General features: G+C 41.2%; 2 protein-coding genes across 2 annotated transcripts in view; one reads left to right on the top strand and one right to left on the bottom strand.

Moving 5' to 3' along the window:
- Positions 1 to 27,609, bottom strand: part of nt5dc1 (5'-nucleotidase domain containing 1) — a 796,921-nt gene that overhangs the window by 579,367 nt on the left and 189,945 nt on the right. The gene's annotated exons all lie outside the window — the stretch shown is intronic.
- The window catches only part of LOC139266982 (collagen alpha-2(IV) chain-like), a 160,909-nt gene that overhangs the window by 126,396 nt on the left and 6,904 nt on the right, over positions 1 to 27,609 (top strand). The window contains exons 11-13 of the mRNA XM_070884621.1: positions 2,694 to 2,753; positions 9,185 to 10,996; positions 11,728 to 11,847. Coding sequence (XP_070740722.1) covers positions 2,694 to 2,753; positions 9,185 to 10,996; positions 11,728 to 11,847 — 1,992 coding nt within the window. The remainder of the gene's footprint in view (positions 1 to 2,693; positions 2,754 to 9,184; positions 10,997 to 11,727; positions 11,848 to 27,609) is intronic.

Genomic DNA, 27,609 nt, shown 5'->3' with positions numbered 1-27,609 from the left:
TTCCCATTCTCAGGAAAAGCATCCCTGGTCTCCTAAAAAAAAGACTTGCATTTATATAGTGACTTTTATAACCTCAGGAAGTCCCAAAGCGCGTTACTGTCAATTAAGTACTTTTTTTGTAGGATAGTCTCTGTGATAAATGCCAAACATAATAAATGCCTTCCATTCATTTCTCAGCTGTATGATCAACTCATAGTGTTTTTCTTTGAAGAAGGTTTCCTAATTCTACAAAGTGCTTCCCTACTGGCCTGACCAGAGGTAGTGAAAGACTGCTGCTCCTCATGTGGGACCTTTGAGATGCTCGTGGCCGTGACTTCTGGGTGCTCATGCCTATGAAAGCCCGGTCGCAAACTGCTGCAAGTCAGCTGCTGCCCGGGCAGTCTGGACCAATTAACTTTCTGGTACTATGGTGAATATTGGTTGAGAGGCGAATGTGCAGATGTGCTGACAACCTGAGAGAGATCAGCAACTGCTGCCCCCATTGCACCACTGCCACTCCCTTGGTGATGGAGCTCATCATTTCCATTCTTCGACAGCACCTCCCAAACCCACGACCTCGACCATCTAGAAGGACAAGGGCAACAGCCGTATGGGAGCACCATCACCTGCAAGTTCCCTTCCAAGTTACACACTATCCTGACTTGGAAATATATCGCCGGTCCTTCATAGACTCTCAGTCAAAATCCTGGAACTCCCTCCCTAACAGCACTGTGGGAGTACCTTCACCACAAGGACTGGCGCGCTTCAAGGTGGTGGCTCAGCACCACCTTCTCAAGGGCAATTAGGGATGGACAATAAATGCTGGTCTTGCCAGCAACGCACACATCCCAGGAACGAAAAAATAAAAATCTGCGGAAGAGTAGATTGCAGAAAGCGACAAACCTCTTCAAAACCCCTATCCATTCGATCCACCAATTCCTCCAATGTAGAGCCCAGAGACTGCATGGCAGCCATTGTGAGCAGCCACCAAAGCTGCAGAGCGGACTAGCATGGACTCCCGCTGTGAACGCTCAGCTGCAGCTTCTCTGGAGATGACCGTGCTAGCCTACAGAGTGTTGATGCCATCAAGAGGCTGGATGTGGACTCCTCCACATTCAGCCATGGTGATAAAACTCATTGGCCTGCCTTCCGATACTTTATATAGCTGTTTGTTTGCCAGTGGCTTTCTTCTCCTCATCTCTCTCCTTCTCAGTAGAGCTGGGAAAGAGCCTTGGCTTCTGACGACGTCTCTCCTGGGCTAGTTCTGCCACCTGTAGCTGCTGCTGCCCACTGGTTCTGGGTGTTTCACCTCATGGAGAGCCTTTTATCTCACGATCTACTCATGGGAAGTGCCAGTGTCTGATCTGGTGCCTGGGAGGAGTGCAGCACCTGCCATGTACATCCTCAGGAGGGATTGTCCTCCTCCGAGGTCTGTTCTTGTGCAGAAACTTTGTGTGTTCAAAAAGCCCTAGAAGAAAAAGAAAATAGGGAATGCAACCTCGCTTTATATACAGTCAAGAAATGCACCATGTGGGCAGACTGTCCAATTATGCAGGTGGTTAGCAGGGAAGCCTGTCCTTCAAATCTGAATGATGTCCAAGAGTTAAAATGGCCCTTGCCTCACACCAACAACATTATCAGGGCTTGTTTAGGCCTCCAGTCTTACCGGGTCTTTCTTACAGATAATGACGTCTTTCCCTGAACAAAAGACTTGCTATACTGTATTTCATTCGAACTAGGAAAATGACCTACTATGGTTATGCAAACAGAAATCCTTCAGGAGCTCATGGCATCACATTCTTTGTTATTAGTTTTGTTTGAGATCACATGGGCATAATTGAAATCCCACAAAAATGGTTACTCAATGGCTCAGCTAGTTTACCCAGGGTGCAGCTGACCCAGGAAAGTCACAGGTCTGTGCTGAATTAGCTAGTCAATCAGGACAGCAGTAGAATGATACATTTGGTCTCAGCAAGGGAAATATCATTACACACATCATATATTTAAGATGTCTAGACATGCACCCAGAGCGACATACACAGCAAAGTCCATTTTACTAGAACTGCTGCTATGATGCTGCCATTAAAAAAAAATTCAGTTTAATCAGTGCCTATCTCAGTCTCAACTTTTAGCCAAAAGAATAGCAGGTGGTGACCAGGCAGCAGAAGATTGCTTACATGTCATAGCCTGGGATGTACCCCCCTTCCCCTACCTCAATTTTTCAGTCCCCAGATGTTTACTCTCTAGTAAGTCACACAGAATTGCCCTACCCTTGCACATCTCCTGGAAAGCAGCTAAATAACAGCATGGGCAAGCAACTGTGAGATTCTAGCTTGTCTGCAGTGTTGATCGGAGAATACTAAGTCCCACAGATGGAAGAGAATATTCTGTTTATAAATCAGAACAAAATGCAAAATTTATCATGGTTCCAAAATCTAAATATGTTAAAATCATTTTGAGTGCAAAATAAATAAAACTCATTAATTTATCTGAGCACTGTTGTTCGAGTATATTTCTAAAAAATAACTTTTATATTAATTAGAATATGTCCATGTAAAATGCAAATGCAACATCAATATGCTGAAATGCATGCAATCTATTAAAAGAATTCCAATGTAGTAGAAATTATTTACATTTTAGGTCTTTATTCACACAAAAATGTAATTTTGTTATGCTATTTTTCATGTAACTTAGAATTTGTTTCACCAAAACAGGTTATGAATTGAAAGGACATCCTTACCAGAGCCTTGAAGACAATGGGAAGGGTATCACAGGTAAGAAGCAACACTGTGTATAGGGAGATTAATGTAAATCTTTCCTTTTTACCACTCGTGTAGCTGTAGAAATATTTTTGTTATCATTCATGTAGTAACACTGCATATCAGAGATGTTGCAATGTCAGTTAATTATTAGTATTATGACAATTTGACAAAAGTAGAAATAAATGCTCATTCTAAGTTTATTCCATCACCAACTTTCAGATATAAATCAGAGATAATTGATTAGAAAAATAAATGGAGCTCTGTAACACCAGATCTCTGCCCATTTAGCACATCGCACACATAATTCCAGTAGGGAATTTGATGGGCACACATGCGGGAACTGAAATTCAGGGTAGGTATAAGGCCCATTTCCACCATTTTGTGGCGGAATCGAGTGGCCGCTGCGTTGCAGTCCATTGGCTGTCCCAACCAAAATTCAGGTCGGAGATTTTTCGGCCTGTCCCCACTTCTGCCCCGCTGCTGCCGACTGCCGCAAGCACATCATCAAAGCGTGCACCGCCACTATCCCGCACCATTTTAATCCGCCTCAAAATTAGTTGAAGAAATCCACGAGCCGTTGGACGGTGCCCCCCAATAGCTTTTGCTGTCGGTGCACCCTGTCTGCTCTCTCTCTGCCCTGGTGGTGCAGCGGCCATTAAAGTGTGGGCCAAATGCCACGGCAGCCATCTTATTTTTTTTGCCTGCCGACTTCCATGTCGGCCGTATTATTGCTCCCCCGGGTTCGGCTGGGCCGCCAACAGGGTGCTAGGCTGCTGACCCGGCCGAAATCCTCCCTGGTGGCCCAGAAGCCAAAGCTAAAGAATCCCCGATTCTCTCCCCTTTAATGGAGGGGAGAGAGGGTGGTGACACACATGCATTGTGTTGTCACCACCGCTCTGCCTCTGAGTGACAGCGGCGGAGACTGGGTCCCACCCCAATTTCCGCCCCTCAGCGTGACTTACTACCACACTTCCGCCCCCACTAAGACTGACTTCCGTTCCAATGTTAAAAAAATCTACTAAGTCCTGAAAATCTATTGGCCGGCCATCTCACCGCTCCCGACGGAAAAACGAGGCAAAAACTCATAGGCGTGCCAGCTTTCTGGCGTGCTTGAATTTCAGCCTCACTGTATTTTACATGTTAATGCTGTACTTACACCACCATTTAGACGTCCATAAAATTTCTTGTGGATTTATGGATTGGAAACTGGACTGAAATAATGACATTCAAGATGCTGTATATAGTTTTAAGATGTTCTTTGCACTTTTTAATTTGCATTAAGAATAGTTGGAGGTTTTAGATCACCATTCTCACTGATCATGTTTGGACCAATAAGTGCTTTGGCCTGACACGAATTTGTGTACCCACCCATGTAAAATGAGCATCCAGGGTTGCTAATGACTGAAGACATGTGAAAGCTCATTTAAAGAATGCGGTAAGAGGATTCCTTCCACAAATTAAGTAAATTTGTTAATTATTTAAACTGTTTTGCGGCTGCCACTTAGGTGTTTTTGGCAAAAAATCAATTTTTTTCTGAACAGCTGCAACAGAACCAAGATATTTCCTTTTAGGAATCCCCCTATATCGGTGCTTTTTGAAGGAAGAAAAGGATGACCAACAAAAGGATCCAAGAAAAATTGGACTGGACCAGAGATGCACCTACCCTCAAACCCATATTTACAGACTGAGATGCATCCACCTAAAACTGTCAGAAGCAATGCTTTCGCAAGCTGCTATTCATAAAGAAGGCTGAGACTGAGTTATGTCAAATGCTGCAAGAGGAACCTGCAGCCAAACTCATCCACAAGCATGTCTTCTCCACATCATTCAAAGGTGTCATTGGCGACATCAACTGCAATAGTCGATCCTCACTCAGTACACAGATGAATAAAGCATGCGGCAGATACCCTGTTTATTTAAGGGCCAATTTTGGACAACCAGCAGCAGTATCATACGGCTGTGCAAACCAAATGGCAGGGTCTCAGGATTTTGGATTACACCCATGTGGCCTTACATGCTCCATTATCTACATAAATCAGAAAGGGTTGTGTCTCTGAATGTTCAGCTCGCTTGTGAAAGTCTGATGAAAGTCAATTTTTGTTTCACAGACATAATGTCATAAGTCATAATGACTTCATTTTAAATCACTCCAAGGTACCACCAATAATTGACCTACAAAGACAAATATCAAGGTGGCCTCTGGCCACCAAAGCTATCCTCTGGAACCATGGTTCATGGCACCTCTGCAATATTCCAGGATACCAGCTGAAAATGAAATCTGCCCTGGCTAAAATCACAAATGGCATCCATCATGACTGTAGTGCATTATTCTTCCTTGTTCTCCCCAACCGCTCCTTGATGTTTAACATGGTCCAACTTGCCATCCTCCTCCATAGCCGCTCCTCGGTTTCCAACTCCATGGGATTGCCCTAGCATTGTTCCATTTCTACCTGTCCCAAATGTAGCCAGCAGATTTTCAGTAGCTTCTCTTCTGCCACCATTCTAACCTCTGGATTCCCCCAAAGATGTCACCCTGGCTCCATTCCATCTCCTCGGTGATATTATCCACAGGAATGTGGAGTCATCAGCTTCTATGCGTATGCTGACAACAAATATATCTACCTGTCCACCACTTGTCTGAACCACATCATTATCAGTATGCTGTTAAGACTGCTTGTCTGACATCAAGTTGTGGAAAAGTCAAAATCTCCACTAACTGAACACTGGAACTACTGAAGGCATCGCATTTAGCCACTCCTCTCTGTTGCCACAGATTCCATTGCCCTTGCTGGCCAGACTCTCAGGCTGAACCAGACAGTTTTATAACCTTAGCATCCTGTTTGACCCAGAACGGAGTTTCAAACCCTACACCATATCCATCATCAAGACCACTTACTTCCACCTCTGCAACATCACCCTCCCCTGCACCGTGTACATTTCCTCACATCTACCGTTACTGAAATGCTTTTGTCACCTCTGGATTCAAAAGGGGGATGTTTAAACACTTGAGAGAATCGCAGACTGGCCTTCGAGCCTCTGGCACTGGTGAAACCACACACTCCATGGTGTATTGCAGTGTTGAACAAACATCCTGCAAGGCTATGTACTTATGGTTAGCTGACTCACCAGTAATCTGCTCACCGACGCTCAGTGAGGGTTCTGCCAGAACTGCTCGACTTCAGACCTCATCACAGTCGTGATCCGGATATGGACCCAAGAACTGAATGTCAGGAGTCCAATGTTCTTTTTAAGCTGCGCAGCCATGCAGCCTGTGAGCCAGCTTTTAAATTGAAAAAAACACACATGCATGGAATTTTGAATGGGAACATTGGAGGAGACGTGAGAGTACCTGCCCCTGACATCAAGGCAGCATTTGACCAAGTATGGTAACGAAGTGCCCTAAGAAAACTGAGGTAAATAGGGGGTTAATGAGAAAATCCTCCAGTGCTGGATTCTTATACAACACAAAGAAAGATGGCTGTGATTGTCAGAGGCCAATCATCACAGCTCCAGGACATCGTTGCAGGAGTTCCTCAGGGCAACATCCTTAACCCAACCATCTTCAGCTACTTCATCATTTTCTGCCATAGTCAGGAGTACAGCTGTTTGCTGACAATTTCACTGTGTTCAGCTCCTTCACATCTCCTCCAATAATGAAACAGCCCATGCCAGCCAACAGCAGGACCTGGATAATATGCAAACTTGCACTGACAGTAGCAAGTAACATTCATGTCACTTAAGTGCCAGATATTGACCATCTCCAACATGGAAAGCCCAATAATGTCATTCGGCACGGCTATCACTGTCTCTCACAATCAAAGTCTTGGAGTTACCACTAACCAGAAGTTTAACTGGATCAGCCATATCAACACCGTGGGTACAAGAGCAGGGCAGAGGCAGGGTCCTCTGTAATGAGTGGCTCGCTTCCTACTCCCTTAAAGTCTCTCCACCATCTACAAGAAGCAAGTCAGGAGTGTGATGGAATACTCATGAAGCTCAACGCAATTCATGGCAGGCCTGTTCACATGACTGGTACCCATCATTGCGGTATCCATTACCAGTGCACTGAGGCTGCAGAATGTCCCATCTTCAACAACTCTCTGTCCTGGTGACCATCAGGAATAACAAGAGTTGCAATGTTGTGGAAACAACATCATCTCCATCTTCCCCTCCAAGTCACACACCATACTGACTTGAACATACATCATTGGTCCTTCATTGTTGCCTGATCAATCTCCTGGAATTGCACCGTGGAAACACAAGAGCAGCACCAGTTCAAAAAGGCAACCCACTACCACCTTCTAGCGATGAGCAAGAAGTGCACCTTGCTAATGTTATCCATATCTCAAGAACAAATTAAAATAAATTAAATAGAGTCATGCAGTTACCATAGATGGGAGGATTGCTTTGGCCTGAATGCATTCAAGGATGCAAGTGAAGGAAAACCTCCAGGAGAAAAGTGCACCCTGGATGTAATGGACATCCACAGCACAGATTAAATGACATTTAAGACAGTGTGAGGAGGAGCTAATTGCAATTGTCACAGGGGCACTAAATTAATAGAATGGAAGTGTGTTATTTTCCTTTGGCTGACCTTGTAACGTCACTAAACTTGTTCCTACATTGCGTCCAGGTATGTGGTATGTTATTATGGCACTCACATTGGTTGGCAGTTCCTGCTGTTCTTGTTGGACAACTTGCCTATAGGACCTACAACAAACTGTCCTGAATAGAGTCCTCCAGTGTCTCACTTCATCCATCAAAAATCCTAAGTACCAACTGAAGAAACAGGGTGTTCTATGTCCTCATGAAGTGCCAGTAGACATGTTTACAAACAATGGTGCTGCCTTCCAAACCATAAAGCATTACCCTGAAGCTGCTGCAGGCTCCAAGCTCCAAATCACAGGCATTTCTCTCATTGGAAGCTTGCTTCCATTATTAAAATGCTCATCCTGGAACCACATGGTATATCAGTGCACACAGTCAGTCAGATGGGTATTCTTCCAAATTATCTCACTTCCGATCAGACTTGAGAGTCTTAAAGGAGAAATTCCAAAGGAAGTTCCACAAAAATAGATTAATAATGCTTTTTTCTGATCCTCTCACAACAAATAATTTTTAAATTCACCATTCTTCTTTGTTATTCAATATGACCATATTAAACTGAAATGGTAACTACTATTATACCTCTAATTCTATACTTTCCCCAAGTCAGAGTCACTGCAACACAATCAGCAGAATCCTTTAATTAAATAGAACATTACTGAGGAATCAAATCTCTCAAAACTGACAGTTCTCCACCAGGATTTATGGACAATATTTTTGATTTTCCAACATGTGACTAATAAAATTAGGATTCATATATGCTGCATGTCCAATAGAAAGTGCTAACATCTGCAATCTTGTTACACATGAATGAGAGCATGCATTATAAAAGTACAGGCTGAACCTCTCTTATTCAGCCTGGCCTGTGCTGGATAAGGGATTTTGCCAGACAAGGGAAAGTCATGTTAAATTGGATGGTACAGATACTGAGCAAGGGGACATCGGGGCTGGCTGGCTGGCTTGGGGCTTGGTGTGCGGTAGAGAGATCGGGGGGGGGGAGGGGGGGTGAGGGCGGTGGTGGTGGATCAGGCCAGTGATTGCGGGAGTCGACAGCAAGGAAGGACTTCAATGTCGGGAGTTCTGCGCATGTGCCACCTGGTGGCCGGGAATGGTGCCGGATGAGGGGTGATGCCGGATAAGGGAATCCCGGATAAGGAAGATTCAACCTGTATAATTAATAAGGGCAAGAACTATCACAATCTACAAACATAGTTACGATCACACTGACAAATTATTCTAAAAATATCAATCTAGTAAGAATATAAATATTAAAAAAAACCTCAACTCTGCTCTTTTACAAATACAAGATTTAAGTATAGCTTTCGCAACTTCAGAGTACTATACATCCTTCAACTATTCATCTATTTACATGTTGATTAAGAGAATTTTAAATGCCACATTGTTCGAGATAAGCTTTAATGGAAGCCTAACCTGATTAAGCTTTAACAAATGGCACAAAAGATTGCGGAAACTCAATATGCACTGTGCGTAATGTGCACTTGAAATTCTTTGATCTTTAGGGCTGGTTCGCAGATTTTGACTGAACTGCACTGAAAAAAGCAGCGCAACTGAGCGGAAACTCCTGCCCCTCATTTTTACCCTATTTAAAATGGTGATATGAAATTCTTATTTTTCACTTCTCAAACCAGTGTAAGGGAAGTGTTTTTAATTTGCTTACACTGGCCAAAACTGTCTTATTTGTCTAAATATAAAATGGGACTTGTCTTAATAATTTTCAGATTTCAATGTATTAAGGAGAGAATAATAATCAACCTGACTTAAGTACATTGTATTAAACATACTACTACAATTGAAGGTATATCTTTCTATTTTCACAGTACGAGGAGATCCAGGACTACCTGGACCACCTGGACCACCAGGGCCCGCAGGCCAAGCAGGATATCCAGGAAAGCCAGGTATTGGGCTGCCAGGACCTCCTGGCAATCCAGGACAACCAGGATCACAAGGACTGTCTTCAAAGGGAACTCCAGGCATTCCCGGAGCACCAGGACCGTCCGGTAGAATAGGATATCCTGGACTAAAAGGTGATCCAGGACTTCCAGGGGTACATGGGCAAAGAGGTAGTCCAGGGTCTCCAGGGAATTCTGGACCAGCTGGATTGTCTGTTGTTGGCAAACCAGGTCCACATGGGCCAGCAGGTTCTTCAGGAGCACCAGGATTACCTGGAGCAAAAGGACACCCAGGTTATCCTGGCCTTATCGGGCAGAAGGGGGAAAAGGGAATTGGAATTCCAGGGATTCCTGGTGAAAAAGGACCACCAGGACTACAAGGCCCACAAGGAACCCCTGGACCAGCAGGATTAATTTCATCAGGACCCCCTGGTCGTCCTGGTGACCCAGGTTTAAAAGGTACAATAGGACCACCAGGCCCATCTGGTTTTACTGGTGCACCAGGCCAAAAAGGACACCCTGGGCCACCTGGACAAACAGGAATTGGAAAGCCTGGAGCATCTGGTGTACCAGGATTACCAGGGCCTCCTGGGTTTAAAGGTCACATTGGTATACAAGGTTTGCCAGGGGCACCAGGACTGCCAGGTGTTGGAAAATCAGGTATACCAGGATCCAAAGGAGAGACTGGTCCTGTAGGCTACCCTGGATATCCTGGAAAGAAAGGAGATATTGGACTAGTTGGCAAACCAGGAGCTCCTGGATTGGTGGGAGCAGCTGGTGTGCCAGGATCACAAGGCCCAAGAGGTTTAGAAGGGATTCCTGGTGCTCCAGGAATAAAAGGTATATCCGGGCACCAGGGTGTACAAGGCTATCCAGGATCAAAGGGTGATCAAGGTCCAAGTGGTGCTCCAGGAATATCAGGATTTCCAGGAAAACCAGGTACACCGGGCCTATCAGGCCCGATCGGACCAGCTGGCCAAAAAGGTGATATTGGACTTACTGGTTCACCTGGTAAACCAGGAAGTCCTGGGTCTCATGGTCCTCAAGGTCCATTAGGTTTTCCGGGTGCAGTAGGATTGAGAGGACCTGCTGGAATACCTGGTAATAAAGGTTTGCCTGGGTTGACAGGTCCTCAAGGACTGCCAGGAGATAATGGTGTACCAGGAAATCCAGGAAGATCAGGTCCTCCAGGTATTGTTAGCAGACAAATAACAAAGGGGCCACCAGGTGCACCCGGACGAACTGGAGTAGAAGGTGCTCCAGGCCCACCAGGTCTTCCTGGTCCACCAGGTTTACCTGGTGAAATTTTTGTACAGCCAGAAAAATCTGTACAGCCACCACCTGGATTGTTGAGCCCTATTCCAGCTTTTACAGCCATTCTTTCGAGGCCATATCCACCAACAGGACAGCCAATAATATTTGACATACTACTGACCAATTCAAATAATAACTATGATCCATCATCTGGTATTTTTATATGTGAAGTATCAGGCCTTTACCAATTTAGTTATCATATACAAATCAAGGGGGCAAATGTTTGGGTTGCATTATATAAAAATGGAAAATCCATACTGCAAACCTATGATGATTATACAAATGGATATGTTGATCAGGCCTCAGGAAGTGCTATAGTACACCTACATGAAAATGACCAAGTCTATGTACTGCTACCTTCAGAGGAAGCTAATGGTTTATATTCATCTGATGAGAAACAGTCATCTTTTTCAGGGTTTTTAATCAGCCCCTCATGATTTACACCAAATTGAAGAAAAGCAGTCCTGAGTTATGAATCTGACCAAGTTTGCTGAGGACATATCTTATTTGATAAACAATGCAACTTCATTGAGGAATCAATTGCAACTAAAAAGCACAATTACCTAAAGCAATTGTCAAGTTGAGCAGTCTCCACAGTATCATTTTAATACACAAGTATATCTGTGCAACTATTCATCTAGGTTTACCATATAAATATGGCTTATACAGCAGTATACTATACCAGAAATAATTGTGTATTTTTGTAGCTTAATAACTCCATGAGGAAGAAACTTGTGCTATCCATTGTCAATTACCAAATGGATCTTTAATCTGTGCAACATTGCTATGTTCTTTTCTGTATCAGCATCTTTGTAGAAAATATGTCAAAGAAGTATATTTTGGTAATATGGAATTAGTCTTTAACTCTCTCCATTGTTTCATACCTAACAAGAGTCTGCAATCTTCCTCATTTTTAATGCTGCTTGAAATTACAATAATCCTATTTTTTGTTTGTTTCTAGATTTTAGTCTAGCACCACTATTTTCTCCATTTCATCATAATGTAAACTATTTCAGTGTTCATAAATGTTACTTATTCAGTTTATAATCAATAGTATTTTGGTCAGATTAAGATATTTTAAATGTATTTATTCAAAAGCAAATGTAAATAATTTTTCTAATGAGTAACATTTTTTCAATGTTCTTTTTGTTTGTAAGTTGTTGAACCATACAGACTGGGAATATCCGAGGTTTTGTCCCTGGTCCATGCAGAGTTATCTATCTGCCAGTGTGGCAGAGAGAACAGTGTGGCAGTCATAGTTTCTAAGCTACAGAGGGGTAGGGGGGTAGGGGGGTAGAGGGGTAGAGGGGTAGGGGGGTAGAGGGGTAGGGGGGTAGAGGGGTAGAGGGGTAGGGGGGTAGAGGGGTAGGGGGGTAGAGGGGTAGGGGGGTAGAGGGGTAAGGGGGTAGGGATTTAAATGCACCAGGCTTCCTAATTTGGTTCAGTATTCTAGTGAACACTGTTGGAATGTGCGCATATCATCTGGCAACAGGAGTAAGCCTAGCTGTGGTGTCAAGACAGTCAAATAGCCAAATGATACTCTCTGGAAGCACAGATGAAGAATGACCACTTGATTGATGTATCAGAGGGCTGCTGGAATCCATGGAACTGTACCTCGAATGAGTCAGCACCTTCAGGAGAAGAGGAGAGTAAAGTAGGAATGGAAAGCTTGCACCAATCAAGTTTGAATTTACAAATACTGCTATAATGGGTAACTTTTAATTAATGGGTAACAAACTAGATTTGTCAAATCATATTGTGCTACTACTGCTTAAAGAAACATTTAATATGTGCTGTCAAATAAAATTTTTGAAACTAAATCAAATGGATTTATTTATCTGACACAAACATCCAAATTTTCTTTCACAATAAAATTGGCAAATTATGAGCCTACTGACAATTCGTGTTAATTGTAACTAAAATATGTTGAGTTTAATAGTATGTCCCTGAAATTCTACAGAGATTCTACCTGTCTCCCATTGGCACTCCGTGGAAGTCCAGTGGAATACTGATGGAATTTCAGGACCTACATTTGATGGAACTATGTTCACAAAGTGGAACTATACTAGGGTTGGATAACAGACTTCAAATCTGGACATAATTGTGTTCAGCAGTAATGCCTCGGGGACAAATAGATTGCCAATACTTATTGTCCAGACTCATGTCGAGGCAAGGGGGAGGGGATTGGGAAAAAATATACTACAATTAAAAGTGACAATTCTTTGTTGTTATATTATTACATTACCACTTAACTGTTTCTGTACTCCGATATCGGAATCCAAAATCATTATCCTTCCCAGGTTTGTGCCAGGAGGTAACTGGCCTGAGCCAGGAATAGTTGACAGACTTTTCCCGACATAGACCAGGCACATCTCCAGTATGCTGCGACTGTCAATCACCCAGTGGGGCCAGAAGAAAATCAACCCTCAGTTTTTGGAATTATGAAGAAAGTTTCAGACGGCCTAAAGACATTTTCAAAACAAAGGATGGAGAGTGAAGTGAAACAAGACACATTTTCACACTGAAAAAAATTTTTTTTTTTAAACTCACAATGTCGTTTAAAAATGCAGAGAAAATAGAGAATTCAGGCAGAACTACATCACACAAGGGTAACAGGCATTTGGGCTACATTACTAGAGAAAATAATTGAAGCAAACATTATAATTGGGTTCAATAGACAACTAAATATGTTCTGGAGAAAGAGAGAATGAAAGAAAGGATAGAAGGCAGGGAGATGGGGCCAAGATTTACTAAAAGGGATGTACATTTTAGGCCAAATGTGCTTTTCTAGTTCCTAACTTTCCTATGTTCCAACCACCAACTCAAACAACTTGGTTTAAAAATAGGTGGCATCTGTAAAAAGTTAAAAACATAGTGAGCAAATGTTAAAAAAACATTTTGTATTTTTAAATTGCCAGGGCACTTTAGCTGTAATAGTTCTCGTGCCAAATAACAAACATTTTAAACGTGCAATTTCACAATTATTTCCAATGATCTCAAACAGTAGTTATTTGGATTGCAAACCATCAGATTGGATCAGTGGGTCACATTCTCCCCTTTGAGTCAGAAGGTTGTGGATTTGAGCCCCACTACAGGATTTGAGCATATAGTCAATATCATATGGGGCAAATGCTGTCTTTTGGATGGGATGCTAAAAGAAGATGCCATCTGCCTGTTCGCATGGAACTATAGAAAAAAAACACTGAGCTCTCCGTTTCCTGGCTAACATTTCTCCCTTAATCAACGCCAACAAAAACAGATTAATCTGCATGACTTTGCTGAGCGCAAGTTAGCAACCGCGATTACCCACATAACAACAATGACTCAACTGAGTGTGAAGCCCTGAACTTGCACTTGGCTTTCCCGATCGCCCATCATAACGTTTATTTATATTCATTCTTGGAACGTGGGGGTCGCTGGCAAGGCCAGCATATGTTGCCCATCCCCAATTGCCCTCAAGAAGATGATGGTGAGACACCTTCTTGAACTGATGCAGTCTGCGTGGTGAAGGTACTCCCATAGTACTGTAAGGGAGGGAATTCCAAGATTTTGATCCAGCGACTACGAAGAAATGGCGATATATTTCCAAGTCAGGATGGTATGTGACATGGAGGGGAACTTGCAGGTGATGGTGTTCCATATGCCTGCTGCTCTTGTCATTCTAGAATTTGGAGATTGTGGGTTTGGGAGGTGCTGTTGAAGAAGTCTTGGTGAGATGGTGCACAGTGCAGCCATGGTGTGTCGGTGGTGGAGGGAGTGAATGTTTAAGGTGGTGGATGGGGTGCCAATCAAGTGGGCTGCTTTCTCTTGGATGATGTCGAGCTTCTTGAGTGTTGTTAGAGCTATACGTCAACCTAATCCCTGGACAAAAGCGGCACAATACATTATATTTTTATACGGGCTTAAACATCTACAAGCAAATAGGTAACAGGTATAGATTTATGTTAAAGTAACAACGAAATTTAACCTCTGCCAAAAAAATCTATTCACCTGCACAATTCAATGTTTTAATCAAAAAACACATGCTGCTGAAGATTATTCAATCACCTTTAGTTGTTGAATAAACTTATATGGTCATAAGTTATCGGTAACAATCAGCTAGAAACCTTGTCGTGAGAAGTTACTGCAGAACCGTTAAACATTTTCTTAATGCAGCATGAAACAGCATCCCTGAGGCAGTCAAAGTGTTCTTCTCATCATAAGTTAAGGTCCTTGTCCTGTAACTGCCTTAAGGTTCCCTTTCCATTATGACAAAGACCAGAGAATACAGTCTGCACAAGTTACTACTCAAAATATATTTTTTACTCAGAGGGTTATTGAAATCTGGAAATCTCACCCCCAAAAGGCTGAGAATGCTGGGTCAATTCAAATTTTGAAGATTGAGATAGATATACTTTTGTTAGTCAAGGTTATGAAGGGATAGGGATCAACGGCAGGTAAATGGAGTTGAGGTGCAGATCAGGCATGATTAGATTGAATGGTGGAACAGGTTCGAGGGGCAGAAAGGCCTACTCCTGTTCCTATGTTCCAATCAATCCTTTTCTCTCCTGTGATTTTTATGTTATCTTGACTAAAATAGTGAAACTGTTGGGAAGAAACCAGCAATTTTCAGATAGAACTAGATGGGAGAGAACATATTTAGCAATACTCTGCATTCTTGTCTGATCAGAACCAATACTACTTCAATTTTAGTTAAATGTCTGAACTGATTGAGGGTTAGCAACTAAGCAACAATGCTCTTAGAATTATAGATCCTTTCTGTTAATAAATTTAGTACAATGTGCTGGAAAATGTTAACTTATGTAATTTTCAGTTTATTTTAAAACAAGGGCACCATCAAGTGTCATCTTTCTTACATTACAGGAGTTAAATTTGGCATCCCTTGTTTTTGGAATATTCAGTCATAAAGTATGTAATACTATAATTGTAGGGTGTTGAAACATTCTGGATACCAGATGTCATGAAATCAACTGACCATGAAGACAACCACAAAATATTAATAGAAACAAATACAAACATTTCTTTATTTAAAACATGAACTAGAATACCAACAATTACACATTTAATTAAACAATAATATAGATATGCACCATAATAAGCTGAAAGGTTTTGAACTAAATTATATCTACAAACCGAGTCAAAAATTTAAATTCTGAATGGGATACATAGTAAATTTTTTGCAAACATTATATTTTTGTTTAATGACAAGTGTATCTACCATTTCTATTTATCCACATTTTCATATATTTACTGCCTTCAATTTAACTCAATGTAATATTTTAACACCATTTCAAATTACATTTATGTTCTGATAAATGCTTCACTAATTTGCTGCAACAGTCCAAAACTGCCTTTTAGCACGCTGATCAACACTGAAAATCTGATCAACTTGTCTCAATATTTTACTGTACCTATCTCTTAAGATGTGGTGCTATTACTTGAAGTACTTCCAATAAAAATAATTTCACCCTTCTTCCCATCCTGAGAGAAAGTGTATTCAAAGATACAATGTTAGGCAACCTGTAAAAACAAGTGGAATGAAAGATGCTACAACACAGTAGCAACAGAATGTAGCGCACCAACATTGTCCAGTAATGCATTAGACTTGAATGAAACAGATGAATGCAATCGCAATATAAAAATATATTGTGAATGATAAATGAGAGAGACCGGGGAATTAACTTTCTGATCATTACAATTGTGGTGTTTTGATAGCTATGTAAAAAAAAAGTTTATTTGCTTTCAATGTTACAACAAACCTCATGTTTCCACCATGTAATATACATTCAGCCCATACAGAATTGCACTGTTTAACTATATTATTCATCAAGTTTATTCTAACATTGGGGCAAACTGAAGGTACCATATATAAAGATGTAGATAAAAATAGTAGCATTATTTCAATGGGTGACATTCTTGCAAAATCTTACCCAACAGAAACATGAAGTAAGTGCCAGCAATATTTGTGAGTTTGAGGTTTAAAGAGGAGAATTTTTCATACATTTATCAGCTGTAGTAACTTCATACACTATAAAAAAAAAACTAACCAAAAATTCTGGAATATAGTTTAGTATTGCTAATCAGGAGAAATATTTAAACTTTAATTTAAGATCATTAATGTTTTTACAAAGCTTCTTAAAGCTTTAAAGTTGCATTAACCACGAGTTTATTCAGAGAGCAGCTGTGCCGTAGGAATCATGAAGGTCCCAGTTCAATACCCAGACTTTGTTGTGTTACTGAAGTTCAGCTAAGTTGGTGGTAGAGTGCACCAATTAGTTTCTGCAGACCAGAAACAGGGAGGGGAAAATTCAGGAGTTCCTACTCCTGATTGCACAAGTGTAGATGTTGGATGAGGTCAAGATTCGGCTGTAATCACGTGTAATAAACGCACCCTATGGTCAAAGAGCTTGCTGAAACCGAGGTGTTGAAATTCCTCTGGTTATATTTGCAGTTTAATATTTTGCTAAACTAGCACACACAAGAATTTCAACCCTTCAGTTTCAATGGCATTTGGGCAAGGTACTAAAGGCATTCCGCACCCCATTTAGGCATCAAGGCCTTGAGGGGAGTGGAGAACATCACGAGGAGGGAAATGTTTTGTCTTGTCTATCAATGGTCAAAACTTGTGGAGAAAGTGATTTCCAGAAAGCAGCAGGTGGATACTTTGTTCTTCACTTCTGAGTTCCTCCAGGAACAATATGAATACACATTATGCATTTTACATTAAATTACACAGAATTACATAGAATTTACAGCACTAAAACAAGCCCATTTGGTCCATGCCGGAGTTAATGCTCCACACGAGCCTCCTCCCACCCCTCTTCATCTACCTCTATCACCATAACCTTCTATTCCTTTCTCCCTCGTGTGTTTATCCAGCTTTCACTTAAATGTATCTATGTTATTCGCCTCAAAAATACCTTGTGGTAGCGACTTCCACATTCTAACCATTGGGTTAAGAAGTTTCTGTTGAATTCCCTGTTGGATTTATTCGTGACCATCTTATAGTTTTGGTCTCCCCCACAAGTGGAAACATCTCTGTGCCTACTCTAACAAACCCTTTCATAATCTTAAAAGACCTCTATCAGTTCACTCCTCAGCCTTCTCTTTTCTGGAGAGAGAAAAGGGCCCCAGTCTGTTCAACCTTTCCTGATAAGAATAGCCTCTCAGTTCTGGTAAATTCTTGTAAACCTTTTTTGCACCTTCTCCAGTGCCTCTATATCTTTTTATATTATGGAGAACAGAACTGTTCACAGTACTCCAAGTGTGGACTAACCAAGGTTCTTTCCAAGTTTAACATAACTTTCTTTTAATTCTATCCCTTGGGAAATTAACCCTAGTGCTTTGTTTGATTTTTTTATGGGCTTATTAACCTGCTTTGCTACTTTTAGTGATTTGTAGAATCTGTACCCCCAGATCCCTCTGCTTCTCTACCCCATTTAGACTCTTTTTCCCCAAGGAGTGTGCGCACCTCCTTATTCACCCTACCAAAATGCATCACGTCTCACGTATCTACATTGAAATTAATTTGCAAATTTACTGCTATTTACCCGGATATATTCATAATAAATATTTAAATTGTTTAACAAAGAATCTTTAGATCCTACTAAAATAAATCAGGAGAAGAAATGCAATTTAAAAACCAGAATATCTTTATCACATCATCCTATGATTTGAGTAAAATGTACAACTTTAGTCTATGGTAGCTTTGAATAAAAAGTACTATTTTTTCTAAAAAAAACAATCAGGATTTGCTTTGGAAGCTCTGTTCTACATTTGGATTTGTAACTGTCTGCATGAGGTGAAGACCAATGCCAAAGAAGGCAAGGCAACTCAAACCACAAGAAATCCACTAAGCTGATTTAACTTTTCCATGTTAAAAAAAAAATTCCATAATTAGCACTTGCACTTTTAAAAGGGAGGAGTTGTAAAATTTAGCGGTATGTCAAGAACTCTCTCCTATATAAATAGAGCAACGTGCATCATTTTGGAAGCATTGCTCCAGTTGACACTCCACAATTTCAGAGGATAATCCATTTGGGATACTACATTGACTGAGGAGGCAAATTATGCTGGTATGTTGGACCTTCCATTTATAATGAATCCTGTTAGCATGCATCAAAGATTGATGAACAAGGAAGATTCATTCTGCTCATAGTTTATTTGATCTACTCTATTTTCTTCACTCTTTTCTGTCAAATTTTGTCATCCTCTTTAGTTGTAGTTTGCAAATATTATAAATCGGTCTGCCACAGCATTATTGATCAAAACACTTGGGTCAGCAACTGATAATTAATTATAAAAGCATCTCGGGTATTAGAATTATTGTTTAGAATTATACCACAAAAGTAAAAAATCCTAAACCTTGCAATAATGGTATTTTCTAACAATTCAATGGACTTAAAATATTTTTTTTCTGCCAATGTTTCTAATAGTTTCTATTAATGCTTTACAGATTTGAACATCAAACATGGATTCAAAACAAATCTGTGCTCTTCTGCTGTTCCTATCTGTGACTCTGGTTTACGGAACAGGATTTAATAGATATGCCTATATGCGCAAAAATATAAAAAGCCAAGGAGGTAAGTTTAAAGATTTCATCTGAAATTTCTGCTGCATCTTATATTAAATTATTCAAAACTTAAGACAAACAAAGCTAGTCAGGTAAGCTTGAACAGTTCTTTTTTTAAATTTGCATTTCTCACATCCAGTTTTTATTTTTTAGCCTTTAAATCACAAAGCTGCACCTCTGCCAAGTGGGGAAATAATCAAACTTAGCCTTTGTACTGGTCAGTTCTGGGGGCATTATGTTAATTTTCCCTGTAGTTTTTCTCAAGACAGACTTTATGTCATCATCAGATAGTTCCAGTGAGATGAAGAAATAAGAAAGTGTAACCTCAGCTTTGCAGCATTGAGTGCCAGCACATGAATGCACTCCTGCACTATACCTATGTCTAGACCATAACTTATTTAAAAATCAACGTGGCGTGTACTTAACATCTGTCAGTATTTTATATTCTTTACGAATATATTAGGCAAATACTCCTGCCATATTACAAGGTGTGGTGTATGGTGAGAATAGCAATGTAAATGCATACATGCAAAAACACTATAAAGTGACTACAAGTTATGAAAATAATATAATTCTGAATCTTAATATCCTTAAAACACAAATATTTAACTAATTTATAGAATTTTCTGATTAAATTTGAATTTATTTAATAATTTACAAAGAATGTGTGCAATTCCTTACCAAGGTGGTTAAGAAAACACTGAAAGCTGTAAAAAAAAAAATGGTTAACTGTACAAAAGGGCTCAACTTGTACAGTATACAGATTTTTAATTAAGGAGTGGGAACAACCTCTAAGATGTGTATATCAATCCTGAGCATTTTGCACAAGTTACAAGGACAATAATTACCCACATTCACTATTCCTACTATTACATCACTAGTAGAAGTTAATGTAAAACTTAGTTTGTGACTATCATACTTATCAAAGCTACAACATTGGTTGCCATTTTTGTTGTTGCAAATAACAAAAAAATCCTTCAATAATCTGTAACAGGAAACTTGACATGTTTCATGCTGCATGAGAGGCTGACATAATCCTGCCTCCCAACAGCATTCCCTGAATAAGCATCCGTTGTTGACTTGGCAACTTGTAGAGAGCAGAACTATAACATGGGAAGCAGAGCTATCATATGGGAAGCACAAGTAAAGGCATGCACTTATTAAAGGGCAGCTTTACAATGTTTCCTAGAAAGTATATTTCTGGAGACGTTCACTTTTAACCTTTGTGAAATCACTCTCAAATTACTTAGTGAAAGTTGACTGTCCTCAATTATGCATTGATATTCATACTAGAATTTGGAAAGTATTGAAATGAGGGCTAAAATATATGGATTTTTGGTGAAGTTTCCTTTTGTATAGTAAGCATACTGTACTCACTTTCCATTGTATTCATCAGCAATAGTCAGTAAACAGAAATGTGTAATCAACTTCAAGAGCAGCTAAAAGCTGTACTAAATATGACCATGCTGAATTTCAATTAAGTTCATTAAGTTGCAGCAATACAAGACATATGGCTTCAAATGTGTATTGTGAAATATCAGACTTGGCTCAGTGATAGCAATCTACCCCGGACTCAGAAAGTCATGGGTTCAAGCCTCACTCAATAAGCTTGAGTGCATCGGGCCCAAAATTGATCAAGAGATGCTCCGGTTTTTTTTGGAGCAACTTGATTTTTCTGGAGCATCTTAAAAATCCCCATTTTGCGCATTCAATTTGCGCCAGTGTAAAGGAGTTAGTTCGGATTTTTTTTTAGTTTAGTTTAGTTTTTTCAAAAGGGGGTGTTATCAGCCACCTACTCCAGTTTTGGCCATTTAAGCTACTTTGGACAGCTAATAGTTGCTCCAAACTAACTTAGGCCAGCGTATGTGGCCACTTGTGGCTGCACAGAAAACCCTTGTGGAGAGTTAAGAAATCAGCACAGGTAGCCAGAGATAGGGGCGGGAAGGGAAGCGGAGAGGACCTTACAAAGCACTAAACAAAGCACAACAACATTCAAGGAGCATAAAAACCATCAAGAAATAAAAAAATAAAACTTAAGTCCTACCTTCCTAACTCGGGCCCGGGAAGTCAGCGGGCCAACCGGTGCGAGAGGCCACTCGGCCGGGGATAGGTGCGGGCGGGAGAACACAGGGAACTGACTCTCTCTCTCTCTGACTATTCCAGCAACCAACCTGGTGCACGTCGTGAGGCCACTCGGCCGGGGAGAGGGGCGGGACACATTGGGTCCCACGCTGCAGCACGGCTGGGGGCAGGAGCTACTGCGCATGCACGAAACCTCCAGTACACATGCGTTGAGCTGCCGGCACTGTTTTTCGCGCAGGACCCTAGCTCCGCCCCCTAATGGACAGAGCACGGCACGCCAAGCCATGGGAGAGGCCACAGAGAGGTCAGAATCTGAGGAGATTTTTTCTGCGCCGTTTTCACCCTAGGAAGTCGCCGCATCTCCGGTGACTGCGCCGAAAAAAACGGGTTGGGCCAAATTTGGGCCCACAATCTGGGTATACACTTCAGTGCAGTGCTGAGGGAGTGCTGCATTGTCAAAAGTGCAGTCCTTTGGCGAAGACATTAACCTGCCTGACCTTGCAGGTTAATGGAAAAGATTCCATGGCAGTACACAGTGGGATTCTCCTGATATTTTGGACAATATTTATCTCTCAACCAGCACCACTAAAACAGATTATCTGGCCATTCATCTTATTCCTGTTTATGGCAGCTTGCTGTGTGAAAATTGGATGCTGCATTTCTTTACATCACAAGTACTTAATTAGTTGTGATGTACTTTAGGATGTCCTGAGGTTATGAAAGGCGCTATTTAAATATGTTCATTCTTTCTCCTTTCTAGTATGCTTGCATGCCATTGTCTTCTCTATTATATCAAAGAATGCATTAACCGGTTTATTTTAGTAAGCACACGAAGATTCAAAGAATTGAGTTTCAAGACAATAATGACAAAGATAAACAAACATAATGTCGAGTGCAACTGGGATAAACCGCATATTCTGCCAACATTTAACAAGAATTTACAACTAAATGATTAGACTTCAATTAAATAGTATTAACCACGAGTAACTAAAAACAAATGGCTGACACAAATTAGTCCAGATTAAAATCATCTAATATAAATAGGACCATTAACAGTTTGAGCAAAAAGTTGCCTATAGTTAGGTGGCTCTGCAAAATGTACGAATCTTCAAGCAAAGATCTGGTAAAAACACAATTGGCCAAATGACTTCCTGTTGTACTGTAAACTCTGCAGTTCTTGCTTCGTATTGGCCAAGAATTTGAGGTGGGTAATAACAGCAAATGAACAGTGTTTGCTGTTATTACCCCATTGAAACTGCAGGATTTCGAGCATGTGCGTCCTAACGCAGATATAAGAATATAAGAAATAAGAACAGGAGTAGGCCATTTGGCCCCCGAGCCTTCTCCACCATTCAATAAGATAATGGCTGATCTTCTACCTCAACTCCACTGTCCTGCACTATCCCCATATCCCTTGATTCGCTTAATATCTAAAAATCTATCGATCTCTTTTTTAAATGTACTCAATGAATGAGCTTGCACAGCCCTCTTGAGTAGAGAATCCCAAAGATTGACCACACTCTGAGTGAAGAAATGTCTCATCTCAGTCCTAAATGGCCGACCCCTTATTCTGTGACCCCTGGTTCGAGACTCACCAGCGAGAGGAAACATCCTCCCTGCATCTACCCTGTCAAGCCCTGTAAGAATTTTGCACGTTTCAATGAAATCACCTCTCATTCTTCTAAACTCGAGAATATAGGCCTAGTCTACTCAATCTCTCCTCATAGGACAATCTCCCCATCTCAGGAATCAGTCTGGTGAACCTTTGTTGCACTCGTTCTATGGCAAGTATATCCTTCCTTAGGTAAGGAGACCAAAACTGTACACAATGCTCCAGGTGTGATCTCACCAGGACCCTATATAATTGCAGTCAGGCAACTTTATTCTTATACCAATGAAGGCCAACATACAATTTGCTTTCTTAATTGCTTGCTGTATCTGCATGTTAACTTTCATTGATTCATGTACAAGGACACCCAGGTCCCTCTGAACACGAACATTTCCCAATCTCTTACCATTTAAAAAATACTCTGCTTATCTATTTTTCCTACCAAAGTGGATAACTTCACATTTCTCCACATTATATTCCATTTACCATGTTCTTGCCTACTCACTTAGCATGTCCATATCCCGCTGAAGCCTCTTTGCATCCTCCCCATAACTTACATTCCCACCGAGCTTTGTATCATCAGCAAACTTGGATATATTACATTTGGTCCTCTCATTCAAATCATTGATCTAGATTGTGAATAGCTGAGGCCCAAGCACTGATCCTTGCAATACCCCACTAGTTACAGTCTGCCAACCCGAAAATGACCCCTTTATTCCGACACTCTGTTTTCTGTCCGTTAACCAATCCTCAATCCATGTTAGTATATTACCCCAATTCCATGAGCCCTAATTTTGTTTAATAACCTCTTGTGTGGCACCTTATCGAATGCCTTCTGAAAATCCAAATAGACCACATTCACTGGTTCCCCTTTTCTATTCTGCAAATTACAACTTCAAAAAACTCTTAATAGATTTGTCAAACATGATTTCCCTTTCATAAATCTGCGTTGACTCTGCCCAATCCTATTATTCGTGCCCTGTTACCACGTCCTTAATAATAGAGTAGAGCATTTTCCCTACTACTGATGTTAGGCTAACTGGTCTGTTGTTCCTGTTATCATATTATGGTCACACTTCCCTCAATGACGCTTTACTACAAGATTGTTACCCCATTGTCATTGCAAATCTTGGAAGTCACGGTCAGTCATTCACTGCTCCAACACCGGGAACCTGTTGCTAAATGCAAATTTGACCAAAACAGGTTTCCAACCTGCACCCCACGTGCCCCCCACCCCGCCCCCGCTGCCCACACCACCCCAACGATAGCTGGCAATCAGTGTAATCAGAGAAATCAGTGAAACTGATGAAAACTTGGGCTTTTCCATGGTAATGTCGCTGTTAAATATCCCATTAAATGTTAGGCCTTGTTGGATTAGGTATAATTGAGGTTTTAACAGCATATTGACTAAAATCTAATTTTAATTTTGTGGAGTGTCAAATTTCTCCATTTAAATAAAAATGACAATTTTTAAGAAACTTTAAAATAAATTTATATATTTTTTTAAGTTTGTTCATATTTATTTCAGGTTTACCGTTTCCCCAAGTGAGCGCCCAATCTTTGTTTTGCTCTCTAAGAGCTTCTTCATTTCCTGGTTGCCTGCGAGGATTCTGCATTGTGATTGGTTGCTTGTTGATGTCACAGCTATTCGCACTATGGGATTCCCTCTATACTGTACTGATCTCAATTTAATGTAAAAAAAGCCAAACCTCTCGCCACAGAGATTGTGAGATCTTTGTGGGCAGCTTTCTTTGGGACTAGCGACGTATGCCTTTGCTTCGTCTCTGATCGCAAATTATGGACCAATATAGATATGAATAGCCAAGGTAAATGCTCATATTGTAAAATCTTAAAGGCATGCGTGGCCTAATATCACAGACCACTTTTTGCTAGTCAAAATTCTTACATATATTTTCCTTCAATACACTCTGATCTGCCATGCTTAAGTGTAGGCTAATTGTAAGATAATAGTAAAGATTCTGTTCCATAATAGATCAGACTTGGTTTAAAATATGAACACTGTGTTCTTTCTGCAGTTTTCAACATTTAAAATGCAGTTTCTGCACCTCTGTATTATAATTGTATAATTATATAACTGGATCATTGTAGATCAAGGCTACCCAAGCCTTTTGTTTTCACAGGCCATATAGGCATGCAGCATGGAATATTAAGTGGCCACTAGGTAAAGGTTAAATCCATGTTTGCATTAATTTGTAAATGCAGGGTATGTGAAGTTGCTGATACTAACAGTTAATGGTGTTCTGCTTTAGAAGTTATAAACAAATGAGGCAACAGCATTAAGAACAGCCCTTCCCACAAAATCAATCCAGATTAAAAGTCCTGCCTTAGCGCATCCATATAGAAAGCCCCACATTGCCTCACCATAGCATTCAATTGTTTAAGATTCCAAGGTTTTTACCCGAATACTTTACTCAGAAGAAATGTCATATGTAGAACACTCTTTGAATGAAGAAGAACTTGTAGTTTGAACTCATGTCCTGCTCGAATGGTTCAGTTTGAAGTAATTTTTCGGATTTCGAAAATGTTTACTACCTTCTGTATCTCTATCAGATAATTTCTTATTCACCTCCTTTCAAGGCTGAAATGAAGAGGTTTCTCCAGGATTTCTTCAGGCCCAAGTCCATAAAACCGAGGAATCAGCCCAATGGCACTTCTCTGTGGCACCTCCAAGAACTGAATGTGCCCCCTGTGTTTCAGTGACCACAACTGGACACATTATTCAGGGTGTGGTCTGACTAGAGCATTACGTAGTTTAACCTGCTGTTTGGCTATATAGTAGAATCATAGCGTATTACAGCACAGGAGGCCATTCAGTCCATTCCACCTATACTGTCTCTGAAATAGTTATCCACTCGGTTCCCAATATCCTTTCAATTGTATTGTTTTTCAAATATTTATACACTTCTCTTTTAAAAGCTATTATAGATTCTGCTTCCACCATTTCTGGGAGGGCATTCATGTCCTAAGAACCTTCTGCATAAAACAATTCTCTGAACCTCTCCCTTCATTCTTTTAAACTCTAGTCATCAATTCACCGACCAATAGAAATATTTCTTTCTGATTTATCTTAACAAAACCCTTCACAGTTTTGACCACCTCTTTCAGATCTCCTTTTAACCTTTTTTCTGTTCTCAAAGAGTCTCAGTTTCCTTAGGCCTTGGTATCTTCCCTGGTATTATTTTAGTTTCCTTGACATGCTTCCTAAAGTAAGTCACCTAAAACTGGATACAATATTTTAACTGCAGCCTAACAAATGAATTGTACAGTCTTAGCATTACCATTTTGCTTTTATATTCTGTGCCTTTATTTATAAAATAAAGTATCCCATATGCTTTAATTAAATCAGCTTTATCAACTTGTCATCCTACTTTCAAAGATTTGTGTATCTGTACCTTGAGGTTTCTCTGCTCCTACATTTCATTTAAAGCTTCACCATTTTGCCTACTCGTCTCCTTGTTCTTCTTCTCAAAATATATCACTTCACATATCTTTGCATTACATTTGAGCTATCCAATCTACTAACCTGTCTATATTCTCAAGTTATTTCCGTGTCAACTACAACCATGATATTGATGTCCACTATAGTCAAATCCAGATCATTTATGGATAAGATAAGCTAAGATAAGGTAAGATAAGATAGATATTGAGGAGAGCAAGGATCCCAACATTGACCCCTTGGAGAAGGGTTTACATTCCTTCAAACTGATCCCACAAAAACGCTACGGCCCACTGCCAGCCCCCAAACCCCCTTTTACTGTCAACGTGCCAGACGCACCACTGGGTCATACCCATTCTGGGACGGAAGTTCAAATTTGTCCCTTTTGTTTCTGAATTATCAAATACCTTCTCTGATGTTGCAAATGTAAAGGTGAATACTCAACTTTTACTAGAGTTTGCGCAATGAATCAGTTAATATTTAAACAAGAATAAATCAACCTGACGAAATACCCAATAGCTACCTTTTCCTTTGGCAATTAATAGTCTTTCCAAACAAAAGACGTAAACATGTATTAGGGAGAACCAGGAACAATAAACAGAAAATAGGGATTTTGACTGGTTTTAAAATCTGTCTTGTTTTTCAGCCAAAAAAGTGAGTATTTAAACTCTGACATTAATTATAACTTTAAGGGCCCAAGTTTCGAGCCACGCCTAGAACGGCGCAGTCCCGACCTGGACGCCCGTTTTTCGCGCCACAAAGTGCGCCTAAAAAAAACCCTCCGTATTCTCCACCTCCCTGCAGGTCCTCTGGCCCTCGGCGCAGCGCAGCAGGAGCTGTAGGGGGCGGAGCCAGGTCCCTGCGCTGAAAACAGTGCCAGGACCTCTGCACATGCGCGCTACAGTGGGCACACACGTGCAGTAGCTCCAGGCGCCCGAAACTGTGTGGGAGGGGCCCGAAGCACGCAGCCCCTAGCCCTGGCCGAATGGCCTCACTGGGGCTGCGTGAATAAGGCTCCTCCCACGGACAGCTCCTGCTTCCTCCCGACCCGACTCGACTCCCACTTCCCCCCGCCCGGACCGGACCCGACACCCGCTCCCCAACCCCGGACCGGACCCGACCCCACCCCCCGGACCGGACCCGGCTCCCGCTCCCCCCACCCCCTCGGACCCGACCCGACTCGGCTCCCGCGCCCCCCCCACCCCCCCAACTCCCGCTCCCCCCCGACCCGACCCGACTCCCGCTCCCGCCCGACCCCCGCTCCCGCCCGACTGGACCCGACCCAACGCGACTCCCGCTCCCCCCGACTGGCCCCGACC

This window comes from Pristiophorus japonicus, chromosome 7 (assembly GCF_044704955.1).
Source record: "Pristiophorus japonicus isolate sPriJap1 chromosome 7, sPriJap1.hap1, whole genome shotgun sequence".
NCBI lineage: Eukaryota > Metazoa > Chordata > Chondrichthyes > Pristiophoridae > Pristiophorus > Pristiophorus japonicus.
Note: the sequence above shows the minus strand (reverse complement) of the source record. Positions and strands in the feature narration are given on the sequence as shown.